Raw genomic sequence first — 13,212 nt, 5'->3', positions numbered from 1 at the left:
AAACTGTATTCCAAAAGAAGAGGGGACACGTAGGGTAAATGCAGGGGAACAGGAGACTCAGCCCAGTACGTAGGCCTTTCCCAAGGCCTGGGGCCCCACTTGACGTGAGGGGGGGGGTGATGTAGGATGGGGGGCAGGGTGAAGCCAAAAGGCACGCAGTTTCCATCTCCCTCTCTCCTAAGTAACTGCTTTCTCTGTCCCACCACTTGTCTTGAAGTGAAAAACAGAGTATAAAAAAACGTAGTGCTTCATCATAAAACTTTATTTCAAGAAATAAAGAAAAGGGAGAAAAGATAAAATTGCTGAGAACTGACTGAAAGGCTTTGCCAGCTGATTACAAAAGAACATTGATTTTCACCACTAAAATGGTCAATGCAAACTGGAAGCAAGGAGAGAAGGTGTGGTGCCGCTGAGTTGGGAAGAGAGCGGCCTCCAGGATTTCCCTCTGAGCCTGCATGATACCGTCCCAACGACGGTTCCCATCACGCGAGCAGGAGACCACACAGATTCATGTCTGGCTGTCTTCCGGGCAACTGTTAGAGTCTCGTTCCCATGTGTATAAACTGGAAGTCATTCTTATTGAGAATAATCTTTAAAAGAAGAAACACTGCTAAGTAGGGAACAGAAAAGGGAGAATAAAGTGGATGGGAGAGCAAGAAAGAGCAAGAGAGAGGCACTTGCAATTTTAACTTTAAAAATGAAGAAATCTGAAAGAAAGTCTCACATCCAAGACAGAGACTATAAGCGAGTTTGGAACGGAAGGAGGGAAAGGTTCTGACAAAAACGCCAGAAGCCTGAAAGAGAGTGATAACAGTAGGAAGTCACCATACAAAGGCCCTCTATACATAGCCATGCATTGACAGTGGTTTATTTAAGAAATGCCTACTCAGGAGTCCCTGTTGTGGCACAGCAGAAATGAATCCACCTAGTATCCATGAAGATGCGGGTTCAATCCCTGGCCTCACTCAATGGGTTAAGGATCTGGTGTTGCCCTGAGCTGTGGTGTAGGTCGCAGGCTCGGCTCAGATCCCGAGTGGCTATGGCTGTGGCCGGGCAGCTACAGCTCCGATTAGACCCCGAGCCTGGGAACCTTCATATGCCTCAGATGCAGCCCTAAAAAGCAAAAAAGAAATGACTACTCAAATAGACTAAAGTTTTCCAAAATATTTTCCATCTTAGGCATCCAAGTTACTGACGTTTCTGAGATTTCAGTGGAATCTGGGAGGAATGGGTGAACATTAAAAATAAAGCCAGAAAGTCACGCAACATTTGAGTGGAGGTCCAGACACGGAAAATGCCTCTTCTTATGGATATGCAAATAACTGCAATAAACCAAAATGAAATTCAAAAGTCTCTACTTAAAATTATTAAGACAGAAGATGCTAGGAAGTTTTTTTGCTAGCCAGAGGTGGTTAACAAACATTAAATCCATCTATCCTTTATTACAACTTATATTCCTATATCTTCCTCTGTTTATTAAAAATTACATTTTTAGGGAGTTCCTGTCGTGGCACAGTGGTTAACGAATCCGACTAGGAACCATGAGGCTGTGGGTTCGGTCCCTGGCCTTGCTCAGTGGGTTAACGATCCGGTGTTGCCGTGAGCTGTGGTGAAGGTTGCAGACGCGGCTCGGATCCCGTGTTGCTGTGGCTCTGGCGTAGGCCAGTGGCTACAGCTCCGATTCGACCCCTAGCCTGGGAACCTCCATATGCTGTGGGAGTGGCCCAAGAAATAGCAAAAAAGACAAAAAAAAATTACATTTTTAAAAATCCACTTATAATTATAATGTTATTTTCTCTAAAAAGTCTGATTCACCTATCACAGAATTTTATAAAGTTTTTTTTTGTTTTTTGTTTTTGTCTTTTCTGGGCTACTACCCCCACAGCATATGGAAGTTCCCAGAATAGGGGTCAAATCGGAGCTACAGCTGCTGGCCTACATCACAGCCATAGCAACGCAGGATTCAAGCCACATTTGGGACCTACACCACAACTCACGGCAACACCAGATCCTTAACCCACTGACCGAAGCAAGGAATTGAACCCATGTCCTCATGGATAATAGTTGGGCTCATTACCACTGAGCCATGATGGGAACTCCCTATAGAGTTTTTTAATCTTGAAGATAAAAGTAACTACAATGAGGTAGCACCTCACGCCGTCCAGAATGGCTATTATTAATAAGCCTACAAATAATGTATGCTGCAGAGGGTGTGGAGAAATTTATTGTAAATAAATGGTAATAAAAATTTTTGTAAAATAAATAGACTCTAGTCAAATAGTATACAAACATCAGCTGTCTCCTACACTGTTGGTGAGAATGTAAACTGGTATGACCACTATGGAGGATAGCATGGAGGTTCTTCAGAAAACTATATATAGAACTACCATATGACCCAGCAATCCCACTCCAGGGCATATATCCAGACAAAACTTTCATTCAAAAAGATGCATGTCGGACTTCCCGTGTGGCTCACAACAAAAAGATGCATGTACCCCTATGTCCATAGCAGCACTATTCGCAATAGTTAAGACATGGAAACAACCTAAATGTCCATCAACAGATGAATGGATTAAGAAAATGTGGTATACGTGCACAATGAAATAATAGCCAGCCATGAAAAGGAACAAAAATTATTTGCAGCCATTTGCAGTAACATGGATAGAACCAGAGATTTTCATGCTAAATGAAATAAGTCAGAAAGAGAAAGACAAATACCATATATCACTTACATGTGGAATCTAAAATATGGCACAGATGCACCTATCTACATGACAGAAACAGACTCACAGACATGGAGAACAGACTTGTGGTTGCCAAGGGGTTGGGGGGAAGGGGTGGGATGGACTGGAAGTTTGGGGCTAGTAGATGCAAATTATTACATTTAGAATGGATAGGCAATGAGGTCCTGCTGTACAGCACAGGGAACCATATCCAGTCACTTGCGAGATATATATATATATGTAGATAGATAGATAGATAGACAGATAGATAGATAGATATACATGTGTATGACTGGGGTCACTTTGCTATACAGCAGAAATTGACAGAATATTGTAAATAAATGGTAATAAAAATTTTTGTAAAATAAATAGACTCTAGTCAAATAGTATACAAACATCAGCTGTCAATGATAAAAAGTTGTCCTAAGCTCCCACTATAATGTGAAGTACTCCCGAAGCATGAGGACTAAAAGCAGAAGAACGAGGTCCCACTGCTCTGTCTTCCATTAGCTATGTGATCTGGGAGCAGTCACTTAACATTCCGGTTTCAGTTATCTCATCCTCACGGGCTAGAGCAGTGGTTCTCAATGTATAGTCAGAGGCTCCCCTGGGAGGTTCCTCAAACACTTCCAGGGAACCCATGAGGTCAAAATTATTTTCATAATAACACCAAGACATTCTTTGCCTCTTTTAGCCTCATTCTCTCATGAGTGTACAGTGGGGTGCTCTGGAGGCAACGTGGCATATCCACAACGATCTGCAAAAACTATTAAAAATATTCCTCCCTTTTCCAACTACACAGCTGTGTGAGACCAGATTTTCTTCCCATACTTTAACCAAAACAATATATCACAACAGACTGAATGGATAAGCAGATAAGAAAATCCAGCTGTCTTCAATTGAGCCAAATATTAAAGAAATTTACAAAAAAAAATAAAACAATGGCATTCTTCCCATTAAATTTTTTGCTTTGGAATACATATTTTCATAAAAATATATTATTTATGTTAGTGTGTAACAGGTTTATCATTGTTCTTTTTAACTGACTTAACATTTTAAAATTTATCAATTTTAATTTCTATTATGGAAATACTGATTGAGCTAACCCACATAAACAAAAGCTCTCTGGGGTCCTCAAACATTGGGGGGGGGGCAGTGGTATAAAAAGGTCCTGATACCGGGAAGTTTGAGAACTGGTGGGGCAGAATTCCCAGCTCTAAAATTCTGAGACTCAGTAAATAACTGTGTGAAAGACAGACTGGCCTTTTTTTCTACTTTTTTGTTTTATTTTGGTTTTGCTCCTGAGTTGAACACATTCTTTGCATTTCTCTTTGTTTTTTATAGTACAACATTTATAACAAAAACTATAATAAAATTGCAAATAAGGCACATGCTCACCACAATTCTCACTTTTATGTATTCTCCTCTAAATGCATATATTTCTATATACGTAATTACATACATAGGGTAGATAAAAATATATGATCTGTTTTTTCACTTACGTTTTATTAAATATTTTATTGTTTTGCGCCAAGGTCTTCTTTTCTAATCACTTTAACAGCTGACTGATCCACTGAGCAAAAACACTATGATTTATTTACGCCTTGCTCAATCAAACACTGAGGCTGTTTTTATCTTTGGATGCACTCTCATATTTTTCTCAGAAACCAGTGTTTCTGATTGTCATCTACCTCCCTGCCCTTTGTTATTCTAATCCTCAATACTGACAATACTAGATGTCATTCTCACTTCCCTCCCTCCACTGTTGGCTACAGCCTCCCTGTTTTAAAAGAAGGGAGGAACCATCTCTCAAAAATGAGAAATCCAGTATCACTACAATAACACGAGAAAAAAGTAAAATAATTTAGCATCAGATCATCATAGCCGCAATTTCCAATCTTATCATTTCCATTAAGCACTCCTATTTCTTTATCGGCAACAGGTAAATATTTCTTATCCATTGTCCTATCACTCAATGTATGACACTTAGCTAAGAGACTTGAAAATAACATTTTAAAAATCTTTCAGATTAAAAAATTTTTATACAAACTTTTATGTACAGAAATATTTTGTCTGACAAAGGCAAACATATATCAATTGTTTATAAGACCAGTGCCATGGGGTCAGCCTTTCAATTATTATTAGACACTGAATTTGTCCATATCACAGATTTGCTTTGGACTTTGAAAATGAGAGCACTTCGTAATGACACAATAATATAGTGTTGTTGTGCTTTTTATCAGAGATACTTTTATTTATTATAACTTTTTTAAAAAAAGATTGGAAAACTACAAAAATTCTGAAACTCGGCATTGTCCTTTTGGTGAAGACTGTCTCATTTGAGAAAATCATGTTATAATATTATCAATGAAAACAACAAGGTTGCAAGTACACCCATGAGCTTTAAGCCTGCAATTAGAATTTAAGCCAAGATACTTTCTCATGCCATATCTGATTTAAAATCATTACTCAGTTAATCCAACAAATCCCTAGTAAGCATCGACAACCTTCCAGGCACTGTTAGTCATGGAGATAAAATTTGAAATAGACCAAGGTACATCCCTTCCCTTCAGTGCAGAAGGGACTAGATGTAACATGCCAGGGAATGCAGGAGAAGAAACAATTAATCCTACACTGAAAGATTCAGAGCATCAAAGTCAAGGAGCTATTTTAGCTGCAATTTGAAATAGGAGGGCTTTGTTGGAAGAGAGAGAGAAGGTCAGAGGCTATTGACGTTCCAGGGAGAACTAATAGCACAAAGACAAGAAGGGTACCGCTCTGCCCCCTCAAAACGTACATTACTCAAACTAGAGAAATGCAAAGCAAAATGATACCGAGATAACATTTCTCATCTATCAGATTGGCAAACATTCCTAAATGTGAGAGCATGCGCTGTTGGCAAGCCTGTGGAGAAACAGATGCTGATACATTGCTGTTGCTGGCGGGAAGTCAATGGTATAACCCCTGCGGCACTGGGGCAGATCGGAAAAGGGCCCCAGGCAAGCGGAGGGAGGGGAGGGGATGGGGTTGGGGGAGCGCTCAGGAATGAGAGTGAGAAGATAGGCTGGGGGTGGGATCAGTAAGAACCTTATCCAGTAGGCAAGGAGGAGTTAGGAAGTTTTTTTAAAGCAAAATAGGAACCACCGCAGGACTGTTTTTAAAATAATGACTCACACTCAAATTTCCTTATGACTAAAGGCAATAATAAAACAAAAGCAGTATCTGAGCAGGTGTAGTCCTCTTCTAAAGAGGCTGCCTTTAGGCCAGTAAGTAAAATGACTCAGACCAGGGTCCTCAGCATCTTTTTGGCAAAAATACTCCTGCTTACCTGAAGACTAGCGAGCCACAGGGCTCTAGGGAAGGGAGTGCATACTAGACTGTGCCACCAGTGAATCCCAGCTGGGCCAGTACCCTCGCCCCCACCCCCCCACAGGCTCAGCAGCCTTCAGCCCTCCCCACAGACCATGGGAACCATGACTGAACACATCAGAACCTGTTTTCAGCTCATGAGTAATCACGAGGGGAGGCTCTTTCCCATAGCATGTACACAGTAAGCTAACAAAACATTTTTTAAAAAAGAAAACCGTCTTGGAGTCACTTGTCATTTCTATCTAAGGAATCGTTTAGTAAGACACTCTGCTTCATAAGCCCAGCTAGAACAAAATCTCACTTCCAGCTCTCTACAATTTTGTTCAATCTCATGAATGCCAGTGATACAGGGCTCATTACCATAGACTTGTTCATAACAAAATCCATTTTATACGCTGTATTTCATCCAATCTAAGACACCATTACTTGTAAGATACACCATTATTTTTTTTTCCTACTAAGAAAGAAAAACACTCTGCCAATTAAATGAACTCAATGACTTAATTAACTGTAATCCTTCGTGACATGTGAATCGGTCACACCAGCCTCTAGATGAACTGAAATTCCTTTCATCTATTCAGAAGGATTTGGCAATTTTGTCAAGGTTCAGTGGCACTGCTTCAAGTGACAAGATATTATTTTGGTCATATCTCAGTAATAAAAAAAATACAGCTTCATCTCTCTGTGGTTACCTTCCTTTGAAAAAAAGAAAAAGAAAAAGTTCTGTAAAGCACCTGGTGTTGCTTTGTTAAGAAAACATGGAATTCCCTCAAGGATAAATATTTATCTCACTAATATCAAATTTATTCCCCTGTTATGTCCCCGGCATTCTGTGTTTACAAGAACTTTTTCTTTAATGTCAAACCAGAGTATACTCTCTTCAAGGACACTGGGAATGACAACACAAGTAGTACCAAAAGGGGACATAAATCAGATGAAGTGACAACAGGAACAGCTAAGACCAAGTTCATACATGTGCAGGGAATGACAACCCATCATAACCACTGCCTGGATAACTGCAACTATCAGATGTCATGGGCTATATGAGGTCTCTTGAGACAGTAAAGGGTGAAAAATGTCATTGAGGGAGTTCCCGTCGTGGCGCAGCAGAAATGAATCCGACTAGGAACCATGAGGTTGCGGGTTCGATCCCTGGCCTCACTCAGTGAGTTAAGATCCGGCGTTGCCGTGAGCTGTGGTGTAGGTTGCAGACGCGGCTCGGATCCCGCATTGCTGTGGCTCTGGCGTAGGTTGGCGACAACAGCTCCCATTAGACCCCTAGCCTAGGAACCTCTGTGGGTGCGGCCCTAAAAAAAGACAAAAGACAAAGAAAAAAACAACAAAAAAAGAAAAATGTCAGTGAAACATGGTAATAGCCTACTTTAGATTATGATGGTAGTGAGGGGCTGCCAATGGAGCAAGTACAATCGACTGGCTTAATTAGAGTACCTATGAAATACACACACATTCACATGCCAGGCAGTTCTTGCCAAACTTTGTTCAATTTTCAGGAAAACAAGGTCATAATATCCTGAAAATGCCTCATTTCAAAGACGGAGTGGGAAGAAAAATCATTTTGGCATATAGCAGAAGAGGCTATGCTCATCAAAGTGTCTGAGAGGGTATCTCCAGGCAGGACATATTCTTGCTATTCTGAAGGTCAGCAATAATCAGTAATCCCATCTCTACCCACCGCCCACCTCCTGGGGGCACCACAGAGAGTGTGGCACAGTGTCTCATAAAGCATTAGCAATAGTAATGCCTGCAACACTGACGGGGGAAAAAAGCATCTACTTCCCTCACTCACTCTCCTCTCTGCTTACTCAGGCTTCCCTTTCAAAAGACAGGCAGCGAATTTACATCCTTTACAAGTGGACTGGACTTAGCACACCAAAGTTATGGTGAACCCGAGTTCCCATCGTGGCTCAGCGGTACTGAATCCGACTAGTATCCATGAGGACACGGGTTGATCCCTGGCCTTGCTCAGTGGGTTAAGGATCCAGTGTTGCCATGAGCTGTGGTGTAGGTCACAGACATGGCTCGGATCTGGCATTGCTGTGGCTGTGGTGTAGGCTGACAGCTACAGCTCCAATTTGACTCCTAGCCTAGGAACTTCCATAAGCAGCTAGTGCGGCCCTAAAAAGACAAAACACAAAAACAAAGTCACTGTGAACCTAACAACTAGTTTATAAAGCAAACATCAATCATCTTTCTAAGGGGAATTTCAATATATCCCCAAACCCTGAAGTTTAAAAAAATTGGGGAAGAAATCTAAATATATTCACTGCTTGTTTTTAATAACTTTTAAGTCTCCAAAGTCAGTTTGTTAGTTTATAAAAATTGAAGAATCTAAATATGTCTGGCCTACCCACCAAAACATTAGGCTTTGGGGCAACATCAACACTGCAATTTACTAAGACAATGGTCACAATCACAAATTTATAACCAGAATTCATTCTTCTAGTATTCATTTTTTTAAAAATATACCAAAGTATAGAGAATAATATAATATACCTATCATCCAGCTCCAACAGTTCTCAACATATAAGTAATTTTGTTTCATCTATGCCTTCACTATCCCTTAAACCTGGATTATTCTGGAGCAAATTCCAGACATATTATTTCTTAAGTTAATTTTACCTCAATGTTTTATTATTAAGGACATTTTTGGTTTTTTTTTTTTTTAGGGCCACACCCATGGCATATGGAGGTTCCCAGGCTAGGGGTCTAATTGGAGCTGTAGCCACCAGCCTACACTACAGCCACAGCAATGCAGGATCTGAGCTGTGTCTTTGACCTACACCACAGCTCACGGCAACGCCGGATCCTTAACCCACTAAGCAAGGCCAGGGATCAAACCCGCATCCTCATGGACCTTAGTTGGGTTTGTTACCATTGAGCCACAATGGGAACTCCAAGATTTCCACCTTTTTATGGCTGAAAAATATTCCACTGTATAGATTTACCACAATTCCTTTATCTATTCATCTATCAGTAAACACTTAGCTTGCTGCTGTATCTTGCCTACTGTAAATAATGCTACAGTGAACGTGATGGTGCATTTATGTTATCAAGTTAGTGTTTCCATTTTCTTTGGATAAATATCCAGAAGTGGAATTGCTGGATCATATGATAGTTCCATTTTTAATTTTCTGAAGAACTTCCACACTGTTTTTCATAGCGGCTGCACCAATTTACATTCCCACCAACAGTGACAGGTTTCCTTTTCTCTACATTCTGACCAACAGTTGCAATATCTTATTGTGGTTTTGATTTGTATTTCCCTAATGATTAGTGATGTTGAGCATCTTTTCACGTACCTGTTGGCCATCTGTATGTCATCCTTTGAAAAATATCTATTCAGATATCCAGTGCATTTTTAAATCAGATGATTGTTTTCTTGCTATTGAATTGTATGGGTATTAACTCCTTACTACATACATGATTTGCAAATATTTTCTCCCATTCGGTAAGTTGTCTTTTCATCTTTGTCAATGTATTCCTTTGTTGTGCAAAAGCTTTTTAGTATGATATACAGTCACATTATTTTGCTTGTGTTGCTTTAGCTTTTTGATGTTAGATTCAAAAAATTATCATCTAGACCTATGTCAAAGAGCTTATTTCATATGTTTTCTCCTAGGAGTTTTATACTTTCAGGTCTTATGTTCAAGTCTTTAATCCATGTTTTCTTTCTTTTTTGGCTGCGCCAAGGCAAATGGAGTTCCCAGGAGTCACAACCTATACCACAGCTACGGCAACACCGGGTCCTTAATCCACTGTGCTGGGCCAGGGATTGAACCTGCGTCCCTGCCACTGAAGGGACACCATTGATCTCACTGTATCACGGCTGGAACTTCAGGTCTTTAATCCATTTCGAGTTGATTTTGTGTGTATAGGGTAAGACAGTGATTGAGTTTCATTCTTCTGCATTCAGCTAACCAGTTTTCCCAATACCACTTATTGAAGAGACTGTCCCATCGCCATTGTATATTCTTGGCTCCTTTGCTGTAAATTAGTTCATCATATATGCCTGGGCTTATTTCTTGGCTCTCTATTCTATTCATTGATCTATACTCAGTTTTTATGCCAGCACCACACTGGGTTGGTTTTTTTTTTTTTTTTTTGGCCGTGTCCACGGAATGTAGAAGTTCCCAAGCGAGGATTGAACCTACACCACAGCAGCGACCCGAGCCACTGCAGTGACAACACTGAATCCTTAATCCACCAAGCCACCAGGAAACTCCCAAACTGTTTTAAGTACTATAGTTTTGTAATTATGGTTTGATATCAGGGAGTATGATATCTACAGCCTTGTTCTTCTTTCTCAAAATTGCTTTGGTTATTCTAGGTTTTTGTGGTTCTATTCAAATTTTAGGATTATTTACTCTATTTCTTTGAAAAATGCATTGAAATTTTGATAGGGATTGCACTGACTCCATAGATTGCTTTGGTTACTATGGATATTTTAACAATACTGATTCTTCTAATCCATCAGCACAGAATATCTTTCCATTTATTTGTGTCTTCTTCAATTTCTTTCATTAGTGTCTTTCAGTTTTCAGTATACAGGTTTTTCACCTCCTTGGTTAAATTTATTCCTAGGTATTTTATTCTCTCTCTCTTTTTTTCTCTTCTTTTCAGGGTCGCACCTGCAGCATATGGAAGTTCCCAGGCTAGGGGTCGAATCAGAGCTACAGCTGGTGGCCTACACCACAGCCACAGCAACGCAGGATCCAAGCTGTGTCTGCAACCTACACCATAGCTCATGGCAATGCCAGATCCTTAACCCACTGAGCGAGGCCAGGGGTCAAACCCACATCCTCATGGATACTAGTCAGGTCTGTATCCCACTGAGCCACAATGGTAACTCCAAGGTATTTTACTCTTTTGACATAATTATAAACAGAATTGTTTTATTTCTGTCTGATAGTTCATTATTAGTGTACAGACATGCAACAGATTTTTGCATATTAATTTTGTATCCTGCAATATTAACGTTAAAGAAAAGTGGCAAGAGCAGGCACCCTTGTCTTGTTTCTATCAGGAGGCAGCAGTAACAGCCTCTCCCTTTGGTGATATGGATTTGATCACCTGGTTAAAGTGGTATCTGAAGGTTTTTCCACTGTAAAGTTACTATATTTCCTTTGTAATTAATACATATCTTATGGGGAGATATTTTTAGACTATGTCAATATCCTATTTCCATTCATCTTTTACCCATTAGTTTTAACAGGTTTTTTTTCTTAATTCCCTGCTTTCCTAAACTTTCTAAGTTTAGCATGCTCTTTTATCTCATCTCTACCTGAAAAAACAAAACAAAACAAAAAAACAAACAACAACAACAAAAAGGATACTATAGCCAGCATCCACTCTGCTATGAGTCTTCTGAGGCATAGTTAAGATCTCAGGAATACACTCATACCAGTTCTAGAGCAGGACTACAAAATAACACCCACAGAGAGAGGAAACCAAACCTAGCTTTCTCTCACATGAAAATGGCAGTGTACCCTTGAGAGATTTTGAACTGGCAGTTGAGAGCTGGAGAGCATTCCTTGTCGAAGGAAGAAATGATCAGGAAGAAATATTCCAGTAGCACATTAAGTTCAGTGCTCAGGAAGAAGTGATCCAGTACCACATTAAGTTTTCTATCAAAATTCCTATTATGTCAGGGTTAAAAACCTCATTAGAGAGAATAATGTATGTCCAATAGCAATAATATAAATACTTCATCTTCAACATTTTTCTCGAAACTTTAAGTAATTTAAATCAACTATTGTCTTTTTTTTTTTTTTTTTCAGAAAAGACTTCCCTCCCCCAGACAAAATAAAGAGCTCTCAAGTGGATTTTTAACTCCCCCCTTTTCCACAGCCCACTCCCCTGATTTAAAGCTCTTTTTCCTCTCCGATCAAGACCTATCCCTAGACTAAGGCAGCGTGGTGAAATCTGACAAAAAGTGGAGGGTGGCGAGGAGCTCTGCTAGTCCTAGATTCTATCAAACTGTCCTTACCTGCTGTGGAAAACAGGTGCGGACTGAGTGCTCTGTGTAACCGAAAGATGGCCCTTCAAAGACCGCTGTTGGGAGCTTCAGAACTTCCTTCAGAAACTGGTCAAACTTGCTAAATATCATTAAGCCATTGGAATCTGACATCTGGGAGAAAACATCTATGAGAACAAAACCAAATAAAGTCAAACTATAAGGAAACATCAACTTTTTATAAACGGCTCTATGTCATCTGTACACCAGCCCAAAAGTATCATTACAAAGTATCACACACTTACTATGATTTTTAGTTAACAAGTAGTCTCATTCTCATTAACACGATGTGCTTACTTTGCCGATGAGGTCCTTCCTTCTCTCTTACCCACTTACTATTCTTTCTACCTAAACATCAAATCATCATTCAAGTATGTCTATAGACCTACTCTTTTAGAGCATACATAACTGGATAATACATACCTTTTTATTTTGTCTATTTATACCTCCCTTTATTCCAAGAAGAATTTGCAGCAGCATCTCTTTATCTCTTACATTTATGCATGTATTTATATAAGACACATACACATTTGAACATAACATGAATGAATATATACACACAATGGTGACAGGGTATGAAAGAAATTATATTTACATATTCATATATTAATGATGTAATGTATTCCTATGCAGTATGTTTCTTTAAAATATTCCACTTGGTAAGGTACAGAGTAGAATAAAAAAAACTCATATAAACTCTTCTATCACAAGACACTTTGACAGTATAAGATCCTATTTTTACATAAAATCTGATCCAAGCTCATGGGAAAGATGTTTCCAGTAATACTATTACTTCTTTATCTTCCTGTAGAGAGTCTCCTGCCTCCAGTTAGTTAGTCCCCTCTTCTCACCCATAGTAGGGGAGAAAAAGAATCAGGAGCTCAAAACAACTTGACAACTGCAACCTAAGCTTTCATTTCAAACTATTCAGTTTTCTTACAAACAAATCAAATTTAATGAGTTAAACTTGTATAAAAAAATTTCCTGAGCCCTTTTTACACATGACATTTTGAAAAATCATATTCTATATATTCATAATGAACAAGTAGATTAGAGATATGTTTGAAAAAAAATGTATGTAATGTA

At 39.3% G+C, this 13,212-nt stretch overlaps 1 protein-coding gene across 19 annotated transcripts in view; it reads right to left on the bottom strand.

Annotated features, from left to right (window-relative positions):
* The window catches only part of DTNB (dystrobrevin beta), a 247,703-nt gene that overhangs the window by 156,407 nt on the left and 78,084 nt on the right, over positions 1-13,212 (bottom strand). For all 19 annotated transcript variants that reach the window (XM_047782486.1, XM_047782488.1, XM_047782490.1 and 16 more), the window contains one exon: positions 12,100-12,254. In XM_047782486.1, the coding sequence (XP_047638442.1) occupies positions 12,100-12,254 (155 nt within the window). The remainder of the gene's footprint in view (positions 1-12,099; positions 12,255-13,212) is intronic.

Source organism: Phacochoerus africanus, chromosome 5 (genome assembly GCF_016906955.1).
Source record: "Phacochoerus africanus isolate WHEZ1 chromosome 5, ROS_Pafr_v1, whole genome shotgun sequence".
In the NCBI taxonomy this organism is placed as follows: domain Eukaryota; kingdom Metazoa; phylum Chordata; class Mammalia; order Artiodactyla; family Suidae; genus Phacochoerus; species Phacochoerus africanus.
The sequence above is the reverse complement of the archived record's forward strand: the minus strand, read 5'-3'. Positions and strand labels throughout refer to the sequence as shown.